General features: G+C 45.1%; 2 protein-coding genes across 5 annotated transcripts; both read left to right on the plus strand.

Annotated features, from left to right (window-relative positions):
- The first annotated feature begins 10,933 nt into the window (after positions 1–10,933).
- LOC136513979 (protein RADIALIS-like 3) lies at positions 10,934–12,322 on the plus strand. Of its 3 annotated transcripts, XM_066507957.1 has the most exons (3): positions 10,934–11,371; positions 12,008–12,073; positions 12,157–12,322. In XM_066507957.1, exons 1-2 carry the CDS (start codon positions 11,085–11,087, stop codon positions 12,033–12,035), a joined length of 315 nt encoding a protein of 104 aa, XP_066364054.1. In that variant the 5' UTR covers positions 10,934–11,084; the 3' UTR covers positions 12,036–12,073; positions 12,157–12,322. The 3 variants fall into 3 exon arrangements, with proteins under 3 accessions (XP_066364054.1, XP_066364053.1, XP_066364055.1); XM_066507956.1 differs by having other exon boundaries at positions 12,008–12,322; XM_066507958.1 differs by having other exon boundaries at positions 12,011–12,322.
- A 3,707-nt stretch (positions 12,323–16,029) lies between these two features.
- LOC136513089 (protein RADIALIS-like 3) lies at positions 16,030–16,906 on the plus strand. 2 transcript variants are annotated; one of them, XM_066507084.1, is made up of 2 exons: positions 16,030–16,365; positions 16,530–16,906. In XM_066507084.1, exons 1-2 carry the CDS (start codon positions 16,147–16,149, stop codon positions 16,584–16,586), a joined length of 276 nt encoding a protein of 91 aa, XP_066363181.1. In that variant the 5' UTR covers positions 16,030–16,146; the 3' UTR covers positions 16,587–16,906. The 2 variants fall into 2 exon arrangements, with proteins under 2 accessions (XP_066363181.1, XP_066363182.1); XM_066507085.1 differs by having other exon boundaries at positions 16,032–16,416.
- Positions 16,907–21,937: the final 5,031 nt, after the last annotated feature.

The following is a 21,937-nucleotide window of genomic DNA, read 5'->3' on the forward strand; positions in this document are numbered from 1 at the left end:
AATAAGTGGCTAGTTCATCATCTCAACCAAGTGATGTATAAAATGCAAGCAATCAAGTGCAAGTGCTTCAACCAACCAATGTTGTAAGAGATCATCCCTTGGACACTATCATTGGTGATATTTTAAGAGGTGTGTAAACTAGATCAAGATTGGCTTTATTTTGTGAGCATTTCTCATTTGTGTCATCCATTGAACCTAAGAAGATAGATGAAGCTTTAAAGGATGTTGATTGGATAAATGCTATGTATGAAGAGCTAAACAACTTCACAAGAAACCAAGTATGGGAGTTAGTTGAGAGGCCTAAGGATCATAATGTGATAGGAACCAAGTGGGTCTTTCGAAACAAGCAAGATCAAGATGGGATAGTAATAAGGAACAAAGCAAGATTAGCGGCTCAAGGTTACACTCAAGTTGAAGGTCTTGACTTTGGAGAAACATATGCTCTAGTTGCAAGATTGGAAGCAATTAGGATCTTATTAGCCTATGCTTGTGTCCACAACATCAAGTTGTACCAAATGGATGTGAAGAGTGCATTTCTCAATGAGTACATCAATGAGCTTGTGTATGTTGAGCAACCTCTCGGTTTTGAAGATAAAAAGAAACCCAACCATGTTTACAAGTTGAGAAAGGCTTTGTATGGATTGAAACAAGCACCAAGAGTATGGTATGAGAGATTAAGGGATTTCCTACTCTCTAAGGGATTCAAAATGGGAAAGGTTGACACCACTCTCTTCACCAAGAAGCTTGGAAATGACTTGTTTGTAATGTAAATCTATGTTGATGATATCATATTTGGGTCAATAAATCAAGATTTTTGTGAAGAGTTTGGCAAGATGATGGCAAGTGAGTTTGAGATGTCCATGATTGGAGAGCTTAGTTACTTCCTTGGTCTTCAAATCAAGCAAATGAAGAATGGCACATTTGTGAGTCAAGGCAAGTACATCAAGGACATGCTCAAGAAGTTTGGAATGGATGATGCTAAAGCTATTAGTACACCAATGGGAACAAGTGAAAGCTTGGATAGTGATGCTAGTGGCAACATGGTGGATCAAAAGATGTATCGGTCTATGATTGGAAGCCTACTCTATGTGACCGCATCAAGGCCGGATGTGACGTTTAGTGTATGTATGTGTGCTAGATTTCAAGCCTCACCAAGAGAAAGTCATTTGAAGGCAACAAAGAGAATATTGAGGTACTTGAAGCATACACAAAATGTTGGATTGTGGTATCCCAAAGGAGTAAGATTCGAGTTGATTGGATATTCGGACTTCGATTATGCGGGATGCAAAGTTGAGAGAAAGAGCACATTGGGCACATGCCAACTATTAGGAAGATCACTTATGTCTTGGTCATCAAAGAAACAAAATAGTGTATCACTTTCAACCGTCGAAGCAGAGTACATTTTGGCCGGTAGTTGTTGTGCTCAATTCCTTTGGATGAAGGCTACTTTGAGTGATTTTGGAATCAAATTCAAGGAAGTGCCATTGCTATGTGACAATGAGAGTGCCGTAAAGCTCACCAACAACCCGGTTCAACATTCAAGAACAAAGCATATTGATGTCCGCCACCATTTCATAAGAGATCACCAACAAAAAGGGGATATTTGCATTGAGAGTGTTGGCACTGAAGATCAACTTGCCGATATATTCACCAAGCCATTGGATGAGAAAAGGTTTTGTAAGCTAAGGAATGAGCTAAACATATTGGATTTCTCAAATATGTGTTGATGTATCCTCACTTATATGACATGCCTCCCATTCGAGCAATCCAAGGTAAAAGTTGATTGGCATGGCATACATCCTTGCTAAGGACATGGTTAGTGTATCTAGCCATTTCTCAATTTTAATAGGCTCATTCATGAAAATCAAATGAATTTGATGATTGTATGGTACCACTATTGCTTCTATGCTTATTTTGATCTAGTGGTAGCATATGACATGTTTGTGGGCTTATAAACCTAGTGTTTGATCTAGAAAATGAGCTCTAAGTATTTAACTCAACATGGTACAAGATAACCCTTATTTGGAGGTGTGAAGAAGCTTGTCCTTGGATCAAATCGAGTTAAATATCTTTGGTAAATGATCTTGATTGGACCAAATTTGGGAAATTGATTCTCACCCCATTGATTGACATTGATAATCTCAACCTATCTATAATTTAAGCCTTTGTGGTCATTGATGACAAAGGGGGAGAAATAGTGTACAAAAATAGTGAAAATACAACACAAAGGGGAGAGAAATAAAGATACAAGTGATAGGGGGAAAACTTGACATAAGGGGAGAGATATGATAAAGGAAAAGGATCAATTAACAATTAAAATTTTGAGCACACAAGTAGGGGGAGCAAGCTCATGAACTTGTATGATGCATTTGAATGTGCATTTCATATGTTTGCTTACATGGCACAAGTTTTAAATTTCAATATTCATGCTTGTGTGGTGTACGCTAGTTATAGGTTTGAATGATGAAATGAAAATCTAGCATGCACAAGTTTATCTAATGACTTCATTTCCGAGTGGTATCGAGCTAACCATGGTGCTAAGGATGGTATAATGGTGCACTCTGATTGGTATCACGCTTCAAAGGTCCATCTTTTATACCTTAGCATCATTTGGTAGACAATGTCTCCTATATTTCCTATCTAAGCATATGTGCAAGCTTCAATCCAAACTCTTAGCACATATGTAGGGGGAGCAATTGCTACTATTTAGGGTTCATGAAACTTGTCAATATCCTTTTACACATGGTAAATAAGCTTGTGCAAGTAACATGGATTCAATTGAATTTCAATTCATATCTTTGTGAAAGGGTTGTCATCAATTACCAAAAAGAGGGAGATTGAAAGCTCTAGTTTGTTTTTGGTGAATTGATGAAACCCTAAGTGCTAACCTAGTTTATCAAGTGATCATGAGATAGGTAGCACATTTCAAGTGGTGAAGCAAATGAAGATCATGACATGATGATGGTGATGCCATGGTGATGATCAAGTGCTTGGACTTGAAAAGAAGAAAGAGAAAAACAAAAGGCTCAAGGCAAAGGTATAAATAGTAGGAACTATTTTGTTTTGGTGATCAAGACACTTAGAGAGTGTGATCACATTTAGGTGGAGTGCTAACACCCTTGAAAATGTTTGTGAAAATATGCTAACACATGTGCACAAGGTGATACACTTGGTGGTTGGCACATTTGAGCAAGGGTTAGGAACTTCACCGGCGGAGTGTCCGCCCGTAGAGTGCGGACACTCCGACGTTGCCACCGGTACCCTAGACAGAAAAGACGGAGGTCACTGTAAGTGACTGGACGCTGGTCTTGGTTGGACCGATGCGTTCGATCAGTGGCAGTAGAGGGCACGCAACATCGGTCTCTGACCGGACGCTAGGTCACTCAGTGACCGGATGCTGACAGGATGCATCCGGTCCTGCTGACGTGGCAACACATAGTGTTGTAGGTGACTGACCGAACACTGGCTGTGCCTGTTCAAGCATGACTAGACATGTCCGGTCATGAAAAGTTGTCTCTAGATGCTTACTGGAAACGACCGAACGTTGGGGTTCAGCGTCCGGTCACTTTGAGCTGCTGCGTCCGGTCGACTGTTGACCGTTGAGATCGGGTGAACAATATTCAAAGAGAGGGGACACATGGCGTGTATCATGTGAACGGATGATGAGGGCCATCGTCCAGTTGATATGACCAGAGCGTCTGGTCACCCCGTGTTGTGCCCAGTGAAGGGGTACAACGGCTCTATTTCGTGGGAGCTTCTATTTAAGCCCCATGGCCGACTCCAGCTCACTCTCTTGGCCATTTTGCATTGACATAGCAACCTTGCGAGCTTAGCCAAAGCCCTCCCACTCATCTCCATCATTGTTTCATCATCATTGTGAGATTGGGAGAGAATCCAAGTGCATTACTTGAGTGATTGCATCTAGAGGCACTTGGTGTTCGTGTTTTGCTGCGGGATTCACTTGTTGCTCTTGGTGGTTGCCATCACCTAGACGGCTTGGTGCAGCGAAGGAGGATTGGCACGAGTCGATGATTGTTCATGGCCATCTTCGGTGATTATGAGGGGATTTGTACCTTCCCTGGCGGAGCGCCGAAAGGTAACTCTAGTGGATTGCTCGTGTCATTGAGTTACCTCACTTGTGGGTAGGTTCTTGCGGTGTCCAAATTGTGTGGACGAGGTTTGTGCAACATCTCTTAGCCGCCGAACCACCAAGTGTTGGTCGACACAATGGGGACATAGCGTGTTGGCAAGCACGTGAACCTTGGGAGAAAATTGGTTGCCTCTTGCCATTTGGTATTCTCCCGGTGATTGATTTAATATTCACCTTGTGATTGCTTCACTCCTCTACATGGCGGTATAATCACCCTACTCACTCATTTATATTCTTGCAAACTAGTTGTGACAAGCTCTTTAGTGTAATTAGAATTGAGAGATTGCTTTGTTATTTTAAGTTCATCTAGTGGAGCTCTTTAGAGTAGCAAGATTGAGAGCTCTTAGTGAGTAGTAACATTACAAGTTGTGTGCCTAGTAATCATTGCAACTAGAATTGTTGGATAGGTGGCTTGCAACCCTTGTAGAGCTAGAGCAAGTTTGCATTTCACTATTTGTCATACTAATCAAATTGCTCTAGTTGATTTGTAGATTTTTAAATAGGCTATTCACCCCCTCTAGCCATATTATGACCTTTCATGTGGCCAAGTTCACGATCAGGTCGCAAGCTTGAGCTGTTTTGACCACTATGTCATCTACATAAACGACGGTTGTTGGTTTTGGCTGCTTGACTTGGTCAGGCTGGTCGAGCGGGTCGATTTGGTTGGCAAAGCATTGCTGCATGCACCATTGATAGGCGGCGCCAGCGTTCTTCAGACCAAAAGGCATGGTTACATAGCAGTACAAATCATATAGGGTGATGAATGAAGCTATGATCTGGTCAGACTCTTTCATCGTGATCTGGTGGTAGCCTGAATAGGCATCTCGAAAGAAGAGGATTTCACATCCTGTGGTGGAGTCGACTATCTGGTCTATGCATGGCAAAGGAAAATGGTCCTTCGGACACGCCTTGTTGAGGCCAGTATAATCAATGCACATTCTCCATTTCCCGGTCTTCTTTTTAACAAGAACAGGATTGGCTAGCCAGTCAAAGTGGTATACCTCCTTGATGAATCCAGCTGCCAGGAGTTTTGCGATCTCCTCGCCTATGGCCCTACGCCTCTCGTCGTCAAAGTGACATAGGTGTTGCTTGGCAGGCTTTGAGCCTAGGACGAGGCGTAATGCAAGGTTGGTGACCTCACGCAGTATGCCTGGCTTGTTAGAAGGTTTCCATGCGAAGACATCATGATTGACGCATAGAAAGTCAGCGAGCTCGCATTCCTATTTAGCTAGGAGCTTGGCCCTGATCCACACTGTCTTGGTTGGGTCAGTGGGGTCGATCCCCACCACCTTAGTTTCCTTGATTGGGTGGAAGATAGTCGAGGAGGTTGGCTTGTTGCAGTCTAGGACTACTAGAGTCGATGAATTTCTGAGCTAAGGGAGCTCGGCTGAGTTGATGATGGCAGTGGCGAGCTCATAATGCTCGTGGTCGCACGTGTAGGCGTGCGAAAAGGTGCTACCCACAGTGATGATGCCGTTCGGTTCTGGCATCTTCAACTTGAGGTAGGTGTAGTTGGGGATCGCCATAAACTTGGCATAGCATGGCCGCCCCAAGATGACGTGGTAGGACCCTAGGAAGTCCACCACCTTGAAGGTGAGGGCCTTTGAGCAGAAGTTGGCTCGGTCGCTAAACATAACGGGTAGGTCAATATACCTGAGAGGGTATGCCTGCATCCCTGGGATCACACCATGGAAGGGAGAGCTCACTAGGCAGAGCTCCGACCAGGGGATGCATATGGCATCGAGGGTGTCGATGTAGAGAATGTTGAGGCCGCTGCCTCCATCCATCAGCACCTTAGTGAGGCGCTTCTTATCGACAATGGGGTCGACGATGAGTGGGTAGTGACCCGGTCTAGCGACATGGGAAGGATGGTCCCTCTGATCAAAAGTGATCGGAGATTCTGACCAGCTAAGGAAAGAGGGGCCGTCCGTTTCGGCGACGCATGCCTCTCAGTAGCGCACCTTGTGCTGACGCTTGGAGTAGATGGCATCGGATCCCCAAAGATCATGAGGCATTCCTCGAGGTTGGGAAATCTGTCATCATCCTTGCCTGCCGTGCCTTCTTTCTTGGCCGCTACCTCCTTGCCCTTTCCTTCCTTTGGCCCGCCGGCCTATCGCAGAAAGCGCTTGAGGAGTTCGCAGTCTGCGTAGAGGTTCTTGATGGGGTAGGCATGGTTGGTGCATGGGCTTTCCATGAGCTTGTCAAAGTGGTCGGGCTGACCTTGTTGGGGCTGCTTGCCCGCACGATCGGCCACGGTGACCAAAGCAGAGTTGGCCGGTCTGTGCCGATCCTTCTTGTTCTTTTTGCCCCTTTGCATGGAGGGGCCCTCGCGCTTGGCCTTGCCCTTGTTCCGGCCTCCGCTAAAGATGGCTCCGACCGCCTCCTCACCGAAGGCGTGGTTTGTGGCGATGTCGAGCAGGTCACGGGTGGCACAGGGCTTCAGACAACTGAGCTTGTGGATCAAGGACTCATAGGTTGTCTCAAAGAGGAACGCGCTGATGACATCCGCGTCAACAACATCAGGAAGGGAGTTGCATCATTTTGAGAACCTACAGATGTAATCCCGCAAGGACTCATTGGGCTCCTGCAGGCAACTCCTGAGGTCCTAGGAATTCCTAGGACGGACATACATCCCCTAGAAATTCCCGGTGAAGATCCTTTTGAGATCTGCCCAATCGCGGATGCTGTTAGGCGGGAGGAATTCAAGCCATGCTCAAACATGCTCTCCCACATAGATGGAGAGGTATTGAATGATGAAGTGGTCATCATCCACTCCTCCGGCTCGATAGGCGAGCCGAAAGTCTTTGAGCCATATACCGAGATTTGTTTCCCCAATGTATTTGGTGATGTTGGTGGGTGGTCGGAAGCGCTATGGGAACGACGCTTTCTGGATACGATTGCCAAAGGCCCATGGTCCCAGGCCATTTGGGCTAGGACTTCGGTCGTCTGGTCGGCGACCATGCCTAGGGTGCGTGTCCCCACTCCCCTCGATGGTCCGGCCAGGGCTCGTGCCGCCTGCTCTCACCGCCCCTTGATGGACGTCATTATCGTATCGGGCTTGACGCCGATTGTTGATGACGCTGCGAACATCGCGGTTTGGTCTGAGCCATTCGTGCATAGGTGGTCGGTATGGAGCAGGCGTCGGGTCTGGCCATGATGTAGCTGTGGCCTCCTATTCCATGCCCGACGACCATAGTGGTGAGCGGATGGAGCGATTCGACTGGTGCGCCCCCATTCCCCTAGTGGGGAAAGAGGCCATGAGCCGGTGTTGCAACGCGGAGCTCTCCGCTTGTTGAACGTCGGTGGTTTCCACCAGCGCCCGGAGGTTCTAGTGGATCGCCTGCTCCTGGGGGTCGATAGGCTCGAGAAGGCCACGTAGAAGCATCGCTGCAGCGGCGATATTCTGGCCAACCTGAGCAAACTGTGGGGGATCGTTTCCTCTATCCAGGATGTTGCGCTAGACCTAACGAGCGTGACCCTAGGTGCCGCTCACCGAGTTACATGTGTGTGGCGCAGCGTGCTACGTCGAGCGTGCCAGTGCAGGTGGTAGTTGGCTCTACCGCCTTTGTCACATCTCTTCGCAGTGCTCCAGTGCACAAGCTAGGGCCTCTGCACGAGGGTCCAGAGGGGTATGAGTCTATAGATACTCCGCTACCACTGGTGGCTGTCCTGGAGCGTCCGCCATAGCGCACTCCTGGGACAGAGGGTGGCTAGGTGCCACGACGTCGCCGATGCTAAAGCCGTCGCTTTCAACCTCATCATCCACGAGGTCATAAAAAGAGGCGGGAGCATAGCCTGCCATCCCCACGAATTTGGATGTGAGAGGGGGCGGCGTCAGCATCTTTCGGAGCCCCTTTTGTATGCGTCCACGAGGGATGCGAGGCCGTTGGGGAACCGGCCGCACGACGGTTGTGGTGGGGACAACGGGGTCCCTTTGGAAAGTCGGCAGAAGATATTAAATAGCGAGTAAAGAACAATATGTATGTTACTTACAGTAGGGTTTGAGCCTAGTGTGGGCTCGGAGCGAAATGTAGGTGTCTCATCGTTGAGGTCATCGGGTGGCCCTGAGTCGATGGAGGGCGCTCCTCCTTCGACAGGCGTCGGGACAAGTGCCTCCTTATGAAGGCAAAGCACGCCGAGCTGGTCGGCAATGAAATCCAGACTTTCGAAGAGGAAGGTCTGGAACAGCTTGAAGACGGGAGGAACCCACATCCCAACAAGCGGGAGCGTGGGAAACTCCAGCGAGCCAAAGCGAATCATATCGCTTGAGCCCATCATGCCGAAGATGGTGGAAAGGTGGGCCATCCGATGACCAAAAGCGTGAACGTACGGCGTCCTCCCCACAGACGGCGCCAACTATCGGTGCGAAAAGTGACCAACAAGTAAATATTTGTAGTTTTGCCATGCGTAGTGATCGGATGTGGCCTAGCACTCAATGACACAGGGTTTATACTGGTTCAGGCAATGTGCCCTACGTTCAATTCTAGTCGGCCGGTGACTTTATTCCTGAGCCCAGGTGCTCAAAGTTTGTTGTGGGGTTACAAACGAGTGGGAATAAGAAGGGGGTGTTAAAGGTCAGGTCGGGTTCTAGACCGAAGGGCTAAGAGTGATGGGAGCTCTTACGTGCGCTAAGTATTGGAACGTATGCTCTGTGTTGCTTTAGAGTTCTAGAGCCGTGGAGCTATTCGAGTGCTTAGAATATCTAAAGCTTAGCAGAGAGAGAGAGAGAGAGAGAGAGTCGGAATGACCATCGTCCGTCGGGAGAGAGCGCATCCCCTTTTATAGGTGAAGGGGATGGCCTTACAAGTGTGTGAGAGAGTGTGTGCACGTATGTTACTAGGCTTTGTTGCCCACGTTGTTGGGTATAAGATGGTCGTTGGCGCCCACAATACTGTTTATGTCATACGCATGTGGCAGGCTTTACCGTGCTCGCCTAGTATGGCAAATGACGATGCCCACAATATTGTAAGGCAAATGTCGGCGCCCACAACACTGTTTGGGTTCTGACATTCCTGGAAGGTTGCAGAGCACCCTTCTAACATGTCCTGGCGGTACTATCCTACAGGTGTGCAGGGTACGGTCCTCGGTATTGCGGTTGACTTAAGCATCTTGCCTTATCTGCTCCGCCTAATTCTTGGGTCCTCACCGAGCGGGCGTCCTTAAGCGGGCATCCTCGGTCGGTCGTTCCCAGTCGGTTCCGACCGTGCCGGTCGGAGAAGAGCTATAAGCAGATGTTCGACGTATTCCCGGTCGGAAAAGCGGGTCAGAGTCGGAAGCGAGCGTCATCCCCTCCTTGGCCAGGCTTTCCGGTCGGAGACTGGATCGCTCTTCCGGCCTGTCGTTAGGTATCTGGGCCGGCCCACGAGTCACGTGTTGTTGTAATGTTGTCTACTGGGATGAGCTTTTTGCTAGGAACCGGGCCCATCGGGGACCCTGGGTTTATGAACCCGACATGTGCCGTCCTCACTCGAACCTCAGTAATTTGTAAAGAAATACACACATACAATATTGACAATATAAGATATATACTGCTAGACTCATATTGTTTATTTATCTTTTTTGTAAAACCCATCATATATAGAATATTTAATGAGTTAGGTGTTGTTTGGATCTCGTAAGGAAAATGAGAATGGATAGATATAAAAATGAGAATGGGGCACTTGAATTCTAGAATGAGATTCTAAAACCCAACAAACTATCCAAACTCTGCTTTTTGGAGACTCTAATTATGCAAGTGCAATGGATTCAAACACCCTTCATTATTTTTGTCTAAAATTTATATTCTACATCACAATCTAGATCGTCAGTCCTAGGCACAGGCTGTTTGTTGGGTGGTGTCTGTTGCCAGTGACCTTGCCATGACGTCCTCCAGGTTCCTCGATTGCTTAGCTTCTTCTCACCATATGCCAGGTTAGCGGGACCATGATCCCCTTTTTTGGATCTCCTCGTTCTCCAACCGTCGGACCTCCAACCTTGGAGGTTTCCTCTCTTCTAGGGGCGTAGGTGGAAGGTGATTAGATCTCGTATAAGCTCCATAGAAGATGTACTTCACAGCTGTCGTCTATCAATTTTGACTTAATCAGTGCCTTACAGCCCATGGACTGGAGCTCATCAGAATTTTGTATCTTGCGGTGCATTATTCGACATTCATCGACACCGTAGTGAGAGTTGTAGCATTGTTAGTTCTCCCTGTGGTTAGTGTGGTTGTATCTCTGTATGTGATATTGCTGGTGTTGTTGTTGGTTGCAATCTCTTTTCCCTCTCTCTTCGTACCCTGTTGGACTTTTCAAGGATCGCCCATGTACCCGGTGTTTTGCACCGTCTTCATTATTGGTTTGCCGAAACTGTGGTAAATTTATTCTGGTGGAGTCCCTCGGCTCCTTCGACATTGACCTAAAAAAATCTAGATCCAAACAGAACCTTAATCTGAAGGCTAGAAATCACACACGCATGATGCGCGTGTATTTAGTTTTTTTTTATTAACTTCTAGTCTCTTAACTATCCTTGCTTGCTTGTCACGTGAGGAAGCACAGTATCAGCCTCATGCATGCATGGACCATGGTCAAGGAGAGAGAGAGAGGTCAGAGGTGGCACACGGCGGCAAGCAAAGACGACAAATAAAGGATTGGAGCACGTACGCACGTACGTCACGTAGGTGTCAGCAGCGAGCTCGGCCCGCTATCTTGTTCCGACCGTACCATACACACGCTCTCTCTACCTCTATATATACGCTCCTCCTGCCAGACAGTTTCATTATCTCAGTAACAACGAACCATTTGCATGCACTCGACATCTGGTAGTCGCAAGCTATAGCTAGATAGATCGATCTGACACTGACACTACTTCACACTTGTAGAAATCGTAGCAGCAGCTAGCAGCATTCAGAGTACCCCGGCCCGTGCTCGAGCTAGCTAGAAGTAGAACGAACAGAACAATGGCTTCCGGCGGGTCGTCGTCGTCGTCCCGCGCGTGGACGCAGCGGCAGAACAAGCAGTTCGAGTGCGCGCTGGCGGTGTACGACCGGGACACCCCTGACCGGTGGCACAACATCGCCCGCTACATGGGCGGCACCAAGTCCGCCGACGAGGTCCGCCGCCACTTCGAGCAGCTCGTCCACGACGTCACCCAGATCGAGGCCGGCCGCGTCCCCTTCCCCCGCTACGGCTACGGCAGCGCGCCGCCCGTCGCCGGCGGCGGTCTCGACGACATGGCCGCCACCAGGTACGCGACGTAGCCATCATCAACAACTTACTTTTGCTCGTCGCAGTTAGGTCGGCAGTTTGGTACGTAGGTGTTTGCATGTGGAAAGTGTGGATGCATTGCATGCACTACAGTAGAGCTGGTTGGTCACATGAGATCTAATCCTGATGCATGCATGTGTGGCAGTGATAAGCTTTATTATTGGAAAGGTCGCTAGATGCACACACATATATATAGCCCATATTCAAACAAACAAAACGGTGCTAGTGCTAGCTAGATATATGTGTAGATACTAGATAAATATGTGTACCTTAATTCCACATGCATCCTATATCATCCTTTGCCGACATCTCCGTTGTCTGACACATAAGAAGAGCTAGCAAGCTACATTGACACATGCCCTCACATGCATGCACCGAACGCATCTCTTGAGGCCTGTTTGCATGAGCTAGCGCTAATTACTAGTTAAACTAAAAATTAGCTCAACTTAACTTAGTTTGACTAGCTAGTTGGTTGACAACTAGTTAGAAACTTGACTAAATTTTTTTCTATCTATTAGCCTACCTATTTAGATGCACTAGGACTAATTTTAGCTAGCTAATAATTAGCTCTTGTATCAAACTGGTCCTTAATTACGTGTTTTATTGGATGCACCAGCAGGGGCAAGTATATGAAGCTGCAGTGATGAAGACAAATGACGGCCGCCCGAGACGTACAAAATATGTATGACAGTTCCTTGCAACTGTTGGTGTAAACTTATAATATTACCGTACAATGGCTCTCCGAAAATAACCCTAGCTATATAGGGAAGAAGGAGGAGGAGGCGAAGGATGGAAGAGAAGTATCATGTTTAATTTCACCCCTCCTGTATATATGATTTACAATTGTACATTAGTTAATTATTAGACTGACATTGATCGATCGATGGTCGGTCAATGCTTGTGAAATAATGTCCATGTATTACTAGCTATATTTTAGCTAGCCATATCACAATCAATGTAAAGTGTGTTCCTCAGCTTCTCCATTCGAGCACAAATACTTGCAAACACTGATTTATTGGGCACACCGCTTTTCATGAGAATAAACATATTATCTCTCCAAAAATAATAAGAATAAACTTATCATGTGCATATTCAATAGAGATTTATTATTACCACTACTCGGAAATATATATAATTCCATTCGAAACGACACTTTGACTAGCAGCGTCTAGAAAATTATGCTCCAAGGGATCTCCTAATCTTCCATCAAATATTCTGCTTTTTTCGATGGACTCGGGTGTTTTCAAATACCTATGGAGTTTTGTTTTGTTTGTTTACCGGCTTCATATAATTATGAAAACACAAGTTTTCTTGAAGCCTCTTGCTCATGTCTCTCATCAAAGCAGGGTGTATTCTCTATAATATTTCTTTAGCAGTCCCTGTTCAAATCATATGTCATGCTTTAGCCGTAATCTAAATCAAAATTATTTAATTTTGACTAAATTTATAGAAAAATATATTAGTATTTACAGTATCAGATTAATTAGCTCTAAATTCTTCACATGAAATATGTTTTCATAGTGATTTATTTGAACTAGTAGCATGTCGATGTGAAGTTAGACTTATTAGCACGAAGCTAAAATCACAAACGCAGATAGATTATGTTTATATTTTCGACATGGGATTTGAAACTAGGGGAGGATATCTTTATTTTAAAAACCCTTATGTATGATGTTTTCTCTTTCAAGATAAATAAATATTTGAAAAGATATAAGTATTGCTGCACAGTATGATGAACTAGTCGGACTAAAAGCTGTCTGACCCTTTTGAAAACATGCATGCTTGAGCACGCACTACGACTTCGCTTCATATATATTAGCGCTTTAACACTAGCAGATATGATTTTTTTTTCGATTTATTTTTTTTCCCGAGTACGTTTACTTTTCTAACGCATCTCATGTGAAGGATTCTCGCTTCAACTTGCAAAAAGAATCAGAGTGGTCACATCATCATCACATGTTCCAAGGATCATATCGAGGCGCTTTTTACAACAAGTGGGCCGGGGATAACAATGCAAGTTCGAATATGGTAAACTTTCGTTTTTGTTTTCGACGTATTTTGTTCGATCGAATAGCAGCAAGCGGCAATAATCGAGGATACGTACCTTTTTTTCGACAATGAAAAATGGAAGACTTGGCTTTTTTCTCGAAATAAACAAATCTTTGTAATTATTAAGGTATAAATGTTTGGTACAAACAACGCGTTTCTGGCTGAAGCACAAGAAATTTTTTCACAAATTTTATATAAAACTCAAAATTAAATAATATAGCCATATATCAAGAGTGATACTGAAAACTAGATGCAGCTTAAGTATCCGTGTTCTTTGATGTGGAACTTGCCCGACCAAGTTTGACTCAACGATTCAATACAAGTGCTCATTTTTTTTTAAGGGCACTATCAATGCATAAACTATTGGATGATTTTCATAGTCTATGAAACTATCCAAGGAAATCACATCTCTTACAATGCTGATTTTTTCATGCGGGGCCCTTTCTTACCCCTTACCCAATCCGATCCGCTCTCCTCATCCAACTACTGGACGGATCTAGTAGCCCTCCACAATGTAGCATTCGTAGTTTCTTCTACCATCGATTCACGTGAAGACACAGTTCCTTGCTAAGAAACCGTTTCTTCAATTCTTACTCTCTCTCTTCAATAAAGTACATGACGCATCAGCAAAATGTCCATGTAGCAAGATAATTAATAGAGATAGAAACATGTTAGTTTATATGTATTAGGAGTGTCATAACTACTTATTTTTTTCGTCTGTAGACCGTAGACGACAATGCCTGTCGACGTTGCCTGCCTGATTAACAAGGGGGTTGTGCTATGTTTTGAAAACAAAAACGGTAATAAACTTTGTGCACATAATTTTATTTTATTTTGAATACAATGCTGCATATCGATAATATAATTCATAAAATTTAAAATCTGTTTTCTTGTGACTGAAAGTTCCACATGAAAACTGTTCACACAAAAAAAAGTTCTACATGAAAACCACCAGAAAGATTAACTTCTACCAAATGAGAAAATTAAGGAAATACTGCGCTGTGTAGACATTAAGGAAATACTATGTATATACACCTGAACCTAAGCAGCCACCACCAGCACTGTGTCAACTGTCAAGCACTAACCCATTTTCCAAAAAAAAAAAAAAACTGTCAAGTAACCCGGTATCGTAGGTAAATAGGTTCGGGATGACTTGGTCAAAAGTTTATAGTGGATTCCTTCCCATTCTGAAACCTGAATCACTTTTGTTTAGAAACATCAGAATTGAATCTCTCTCTCTCTCTTTTTTCTGACAGAGGTCCAAACCTAGTTCATATATTAGGTGTCAATCCGCAAGAAGGATGAATTAACTTTTGTTTTCATTGCAGTGAGTACATGCACGTTCGATTGAGTCTATAATTTTATTATTTATTTACGCTAGATCATGACATTTTTTAGATAATGGATAGAAATCAGATCAAGACATATATAGCTACTTCTTTCTTCACATAATTCTTTTTCTATTGTAGTATATGTTTCCTCATCATCAATATATATACGTAGAAGAGAATATACAGAGTTGAGAAAGGCGAGCCGTTGCCTTCAAACGTTCCTGATTCGAATCGCCTAAAGGGATGAACAGATCCGAATATCGGTCGTAGCACACACACTCACAGAGCAGGAATAATCAGCTTTAGTTTCTGGTGATTAAATTAGTCATTCACTAAAAGGTTGGAGCTAGATTGCTCGATATTATTCTCTTTGAAAAAGCAAGATATATACGCTCACCTATGGATCTTATTACCACACACTCTCTTTCTAGTGATGGAATCCAATCTTTCTTTGCAACTAGCTATTTGGAGACAGCGACTGAATGTTCTTGACCAAATAATTGTGCGTGTAAGCTGTAAGTTGTCAAGCATTTTCCGCAGTCTGTAATGTGTGCATGTTCCAACGAAAACCTATGATTTTAATTGTTGTGTTCGATCGATCTCCACATGCAACGCCTCCTCCTGAATATTTTCACAGTGTGAGATAACCAGTGTATTTGGGTGCCTGAAAGAAGTAGGAAATAAGAACATACTCTATGCTTGGTACTAGCTAGGATTTCAGCTCCTTTCTTGTGTTAATTAACAACAGAACACCTTCATGAGTAGGAGTATTTCATTGATCATAAGAGAGTATGGAATAATTGGAGATTGACACACATTCATGCCGGAGAAGCGATCGAGCTAGCTCTCAAGCTGTGAATATATGTTTGGTCAGGATCGGAGGAGGAGGGGACGACAGAAGAAGTAGAACAGATGCCAATCGCGACGTGACCGGAGAGGGGGGATGCGATAGAAAGGTTCGGAGTAGATGAGATCCCCCACTCCCAGGGGACAGAAATCTTTGTTCCCTTCCCAGCTGCTGCTCCTGCTGGGTCTCTTTAGCTTGCTCCTCTCTCGCCTCAACTGCAGTGTGTGCCCCCGCTGGCATTATTCCTTCCCTCCTCTTGTCTTTTCCTCCTAGTCGTCCTAGCTCCTCCTCCCCACCACCCTGATCGATGATGCGCCATGGTCCACCTCCCTCTCCATGACTCCCGTGAGGCCTCCCTTCCTCCCGCCACGGCCACTGCTGCTTCGATCTATAAATAGCATCCCTTCCCACACCTCCTCCTTTCATCAGCTCAGCACACAGCATCTAGCTATAGCCTATAGCTAGCTAGCTTCCTCTCGACCCGAGCGAGCTCTAAGCTAGTGCATCGAAGAGAAGCAGCAGAGTGGGATGGCGTCGCTGTCGATGACGAGCGCCGCAGCGGCGCGCGCGCAGTGGACGCCGAGGCAGAACAAGCTGTTCGAGCAGGCGCTGGCGGTGTACGACAACGACACGCCGGACCGGTGGCACAACATCGCCCGCGCCGTCGGCGGCGGCAAGTCCGCCGAGGACGTCAGGCGCTACTACGACCTGCTGGAGCAGGACGTCGGCCGCATCGAGTCCGGCAAGGTGCCCTTCCCGGCGTACCGCTGCGCCACCGGCTACGGGGCCGCCTGACAGGTGTGTGGACGCAGTAGCTTGCTTAGCTGCCAGCTTGTATTAATTAGCCGTACCAGCTTGTAGCTTATCTTTTCATTCAGCACTGATGGAAATCTGTATATGTGCATGTACAGGCTGAAACATCTGAAGATGTAGGATGCGATGATGAACATAGGACGAACGATCGATGATCCAGAAGATGCAAACATGTGTGTATATATAGGATTAATGGGACAGCATGCATGCAACGGTCCATGCTGCAAGTGCATGTGATGTGAATGAAAGCAAGAATCAGATTAGATGCATGCATATGCATGTGTTAATAAATAAAATAATAGTAATAATTTTAGTACTAACAGTCGCGCGAGATCGACCGACCCATCGATCTCCCATGCATGCATGCAAGCTTGTGTTCTCTCTCCCTACTTGTCAACTTGTGTGTGTATATATTATATTATGTACTATTATTGTAATTAATTATATATATATATATATATATATGCGACTATAATTGCATCTGTGTACCCTACCGATCAATAAGCAAGAACTTGATACTACTCCATCCGTCTCCAAGTAAATCAATTCTTATAATCTATGCAGGTCAAACTATCTTTAGTTCGACTAATAATAATTTATAGAAAGGAGTAACAAGAACTATGACATAAAATGAGCACATTATGAAAATATATTAATTATATGGTATCTCTAATTATACTAATTTGATGTCATAAATTTTAAAGGGATTTTCTAAAAATTTGGTCAAAGTTTAAAAGATTTGACTTAGATAACTTTAGGAATCTATTTATTCAGAGACAAAGAGAGTACTAGCTAATGCATATCTATGACGACCTCTTTGTTTTCCAAGCAGTGAGTGCAGGAACAGGGATAATTTTTTTAAAGGGCTGCGTCACATAATTTACATATAAAGAGGAAAAAAAGAGTTTTTTGGTCCGGTTTTTTAAGGAGCAAGTCTCACAAAAACCTTGCAACTAGAGGTTTATTGGACAGAGATGATAAATCTGTGAAAACATTAGGAACTGACCCTAGCTCACTTGATTGTGCGTGTGAAACTGTGAAAAATACTCCGAGACGACCCACTAAGTTAAGTCCTCAAGGCGATTTTCTTTTAAAATAAAAACACTGTAATGAGTATTGTTTTATAAGTGTTATATCAGAAAAATTGATGTACCAAAAAATTCAATACGACCTATAATTTAGAACGTAGGGAAAACCTTATATCCGATATTCATCAAGAAAAACAATTGATAGTGCAAAAGACGTTTAGAAAAAAAAAGTATTTTGAAAATATCGCCGGCTGACAAGTAAACTGCACAAAGCATTGCCTCTCTGGGCCGGAGGTGCGCACGGTACGACCCAACTACGGCCTGAGGAAGTGAGGCGCCGAACAGAGCCCGGCCCAAAAGGCCCACGGCTCTAACCCGTCGGTGGCATCCACCAGAGCAGAGCCCACCGGCGGCGGCAACTCGCGCCGCGGCGGTTCCCAGCCTTCCCTCGCGCTCTCCGTCCTTCCACTTCCATCTCGCTCGCTTCCATTCCATGCCACCGCCCTCGGAACTTCGGAAGTCCGAACCCTCCCACCGCCGCGTGCTTTCCGGATTGTTGTGCTCGCGGAGTTGCGGCCTCGGCAGGACGGCACCGGCCTCCGATCCGCACCCCGCGACGCCTCCGCAGCGCCCCCGGCGTAGCCACGACCATCGCCGTCTCGGCGAGGCCCGCCCGGTGATCCGATCGGGCCAGCGCTTGGGGACGCCGTCTCCCTCCGATTGAAGCAAGCGGAAGCGGGGATCGGTTTGTTCACTTTGTTGCCGGGCGTCGTCCTCCTTGTCCAAGCAGGTGAGTTCCGCATTCCGCATCGTCCATGCCCGCCTTTTAATTTCTCTGGGAGCATTAGCTAAGGTCATTGCATCGCATCCTTCATTGTCTGAGACTCTGAGGCGTGGTTGCTATGGGCTTATTTGTTGTTTATTACGGGAATACGGCTGCTCCTTCGAGGTCTTTCCTTCCTGCTGAATGCTGATGCTGGTTCATGTGTTGATTCGTCGGCTTGGTGACTTGCGGTGCCTGGTTTATTCATGATACTCAGGTACCGATTGGCTTGTTTCAACTAGGAATCCAGCTAAAAAACTGGAGCATGACCGCGCGGTTGCTTTTGCAGGATACTGTGCCAACCAGGTCATCTTGGATCCTAGGCTCCAGCATTATTATTATCTGAATCCTGGTCACAACAATATTCATTGAACTGTGGTCTGTCCCGTGAGAACTGAGAAGTCACTAGTTTGAGATTAGGCAAGTTTTCAAACTAGGGCACTTCTCTAATTATTTGCAGAATCAAGTGTGTCGTGTGCATATGGCTCCGGCCAAACACTGCATTTCTAATTTGTTGCTACATGTATCAATACCTAGGCCCTAGTGAATAGAGAAGTCTATCCCGGTACTGGTTTAGGAATGATAATTTATTCAGTCTAGAAATTTTATATGAAATTCATAATCGGAAAGGATTTTTAGTTGTGAGCCATGGTATTCGCATCATAAGTTCACAGTTCCTTTTTTTTAGGGAATTTAGGAATGCTTCTTTATTTGATAGAGAAATGTTATAGATTTTTTTTTTGTAACACGGAACAGACCTGATTCCTAATTCCTTGATGGATCCTCTTATATCAATGATTGTAGCATAAATGATTGACAAATAGATTTCGTTTAGTTATATATGAGAGTGTATAAGTAATTGTGGGTTGATAACACACTCTTGCGTGATTAATTTCTTATTTAGTTTATGATTTGTCTCACATGGTATAGTGCAATTATGTTTGGATGACGTCCATTAAACTTGTAATACATATTATTTGTTGCATGGTGTGTACTTGGGCTAGCGCTTTACAACACCCCCCCCCCCCCCCCCCCCCCCCCCCCCCCCCCCCCCGATACTTTGCAGGCTTCATTTTTTTCTGTTTTGCCTTATCGTTTCTCTCTGTATTGGCATTAAATGTTTTAATTCTTGAACTATTATTGATGGTTTCCTGAGCTTACTTGCACATCAAATTGTTCTTTCTGTCTCATTGGTACCTACTTATGTCAAGGATAAACTTATATGGTATTAGTTGGTTGTGAGGATGTAAGCCTTATGAGGTTGCATCATCTATATATTCTTATATGCCTGTAAGTTACATATATATTAAGTTACTGTGCACAAGAAACTGTCTTACATCGATTTTTAAGAAGAGTCCTGTTTTAACCTTGAAGGCTTACATTCTCACATCCTCACAAGTTGGGGCGACTAGGACGCTATCATGCATTCAATGCAGATGATCCTAATCTTTCTATTTAACCTCTCAGATGAGTACATTCCCCTTGACAGCTCTACTTGATTTCTATTTTATAATCGTGTGATGTGCATGCAGTTTCTTAGGCATGCACTTAGACACTTAGATGTTTATATTCTGTTAATTGTCTCTGAATACAAAGGGGGATAGTATAAACCTCTCTAACAATTCACTAATAAGATAGGAAAATACTTATGCTGGATTGTTTAATATGTTGATCTCTTTCTAGATCTAAAACTAAGAACGTCTTGTTTATCACCTGTCTTATTATTTATTATATAGGTATCATTGTCAATTGCATTGCTTTTTATTGTGAGTCGTTACTACTCCTACAGTCCTACTTCCACTGACCGGTGTGGTCAACGGTTGTGTCAAAGTAGGCAAGAGGCTACCTCGCTGTCTATACATTTTTTCTGGCAAATATGATTGCAGTATATCTTGGTAAGTTGTTATCGCCATTTTCTAGGATGGTGGCCCTTTTTTCTTTTATTTTTGTCATAGGATTCTGAGTTCACAATGCATTTCCATATTCACGGTAGACTTACCAAGGTTATGTACTCACTAACAAAAATTTATCACATGTCATCATGACACTGGTATTTGAAGAGGATCACCTATGACCCATGTATAATGAACTTGTAATAGTAGCGAGAATAAAGTTAAAACAACAATATGATAGTATAGACTATCCTTTCACGAACCTAAGCTAGTATTAACTGATGAATTATTGGAGGGACAAATATCAAAAATTTTCTTCAAATATATGGTGGAATCTTGCTTACACAAGAGGAGTTTACCAAACATAGGGAGTGCCTAGCCCCCCTTCCCCCTCCCTCCCTCCGCCCCTTATCACTTCATCTCTAGCCCACTTCAACTTTCTTTGTTTTTTCTCAAACCGTGTTAATATAGAAATAATAACCTAAGTACAAGCAGGTGCCACCGCATATAGGTTAGGTTTTTTATAACATGTGCGTCCTTGTAGAACATTATAGTATTATCCAACGATCTAACCCAAAAGCTTTCATAGGCCTTAACGTCAGCCACATCAACCAAAGGATTGTCTGCTCGTGGATCTCCTACAATACTATCGGGTCAATCTAGGTGATTAGGATCACCAGTGAGTTGACACCTTTGTGCTTGGGTATCTGTGTGCCCTATGCCACTACTCACAGAATCATGCCTCACCGCCAAGTTCTACAGGCCCGCTCTATAGACCACTGATGTCCAATCCTGGCGGGTGAACACATAGGACGTGAGAAGTTAGGTTTCACAGTGTGGGAGCACTTCCATTACCAAGCTTCCCACTTCGCCGGGGTGTTGGGCATGGCAACATGCAACTGGTGCCAGAGAGTGCTCAAGGCCGGCGCCATGTACAGCTCGTTGCCATGACCTCGCTCCGCCACCACTGTCGGCCACCACTGGGCTGCCCCCCATGAATGATCAACTACTCGACTACTCTATGGTCACCACTAATTAGGAGTACCGGGGTTGCCATAGGCATGGATCTAGCGGTGGGGCGGAGGGCTCAAGCCCCAATACCGTCGCTGATCTCATGGAGCCCCCTAGAGCCTCTCCAATAATTTTTGTCATGACTGCTTTGAGGAGAAAAGCTATAGTGTCAGGTTCATAAACCCAGGGTTCCTAATGGGCCTGCTTCCTAGTAAAACCTCGACCCAGCAGACGACATTACAAACCACGCGCAACTCCTAGGCCGGCCCAGATACCTAACGATTGGCCGGAAGAGCGATTCAGTCTTCGACCGGAAGGCCTGGCCAGGGAGGGGCGATGTTCGTTTCTGACTCTAACCCGCTTCTCCAACCGGAAGGCCTAGCCAAGGAGGGGCGACGCTCGCTCCCGACTCCGACCCGCTTCTCCGATCGAGAATACACCGAACCTTTGCCTGCAGCTCTTCTTTGACCAGCGCGGTCGGAGCCAACTAGGACTACCGAACGGGGATGCCCGCTTGGTAAGGACCCAAGAATCAGGCGGAGCAGATAAGGCGAGGCGCTCAAGTCAACCGTAATATCGAGGACCGTACCCTGCACACCTACAGGACAGTACTGTTAGGCCATGTTAGAAGGGTGTTTTGCAACCTTCCAGACATGGCAGAATATGAACAGTGTTGTGGACGCCGACATTTGTCCTATAGTATGGTAGGCGCCGATATTTGCCATACCAGAAGAACACGATGGAGCAAATCG

The sequence above is a fragment of the Miscanthus floridulus genome, chromosome 16 (genome assembly GCF_019320115.1).
Source record: "Miscanthus floridulus cultivar M001 chromosome 16, ASM1932011v1, whole genome shotgun sequence".
Classification (NCBI taxonomy): Eukaryota; Viridiplantae; Streptophyta; class Magnoliopsida; order Poales; family Poaceae; genus Miscanthus; species Miscanthus floridulus.

Bases quoted from the DNA above. Each gene is read 5' to 3' on its own strand.
- LOC136513979 (XM_066507956.1), top strand. From the start codon at position 11,085: ATGGCTTCCGGCGGGTCGTCGTCGTCGTCCCGCGCGTGGACGCAGCGG. The intron at 11,372-12,007 runs GTACGCGACGTA...TGGATGCACCAG, and splicing joins GACGACATGGCCGCCACCAG to CAGGGGCAAGTATATGAAGC.
- LOC136513089 (XM_066507084.1), top strand. From the start codon at position 16,147: ATGGCGTCGCTGTCGATGACGAGCGCCGCAGCGGCGCGCGCGCAGTGG. The intron at 16,366-16,529 runs GTGCCCTTCCCG...GTGCATGTACAG, and splicing joins GCCGCATCGAGTCCGGCAAG to GCTGAAACATCTGAAGATGT.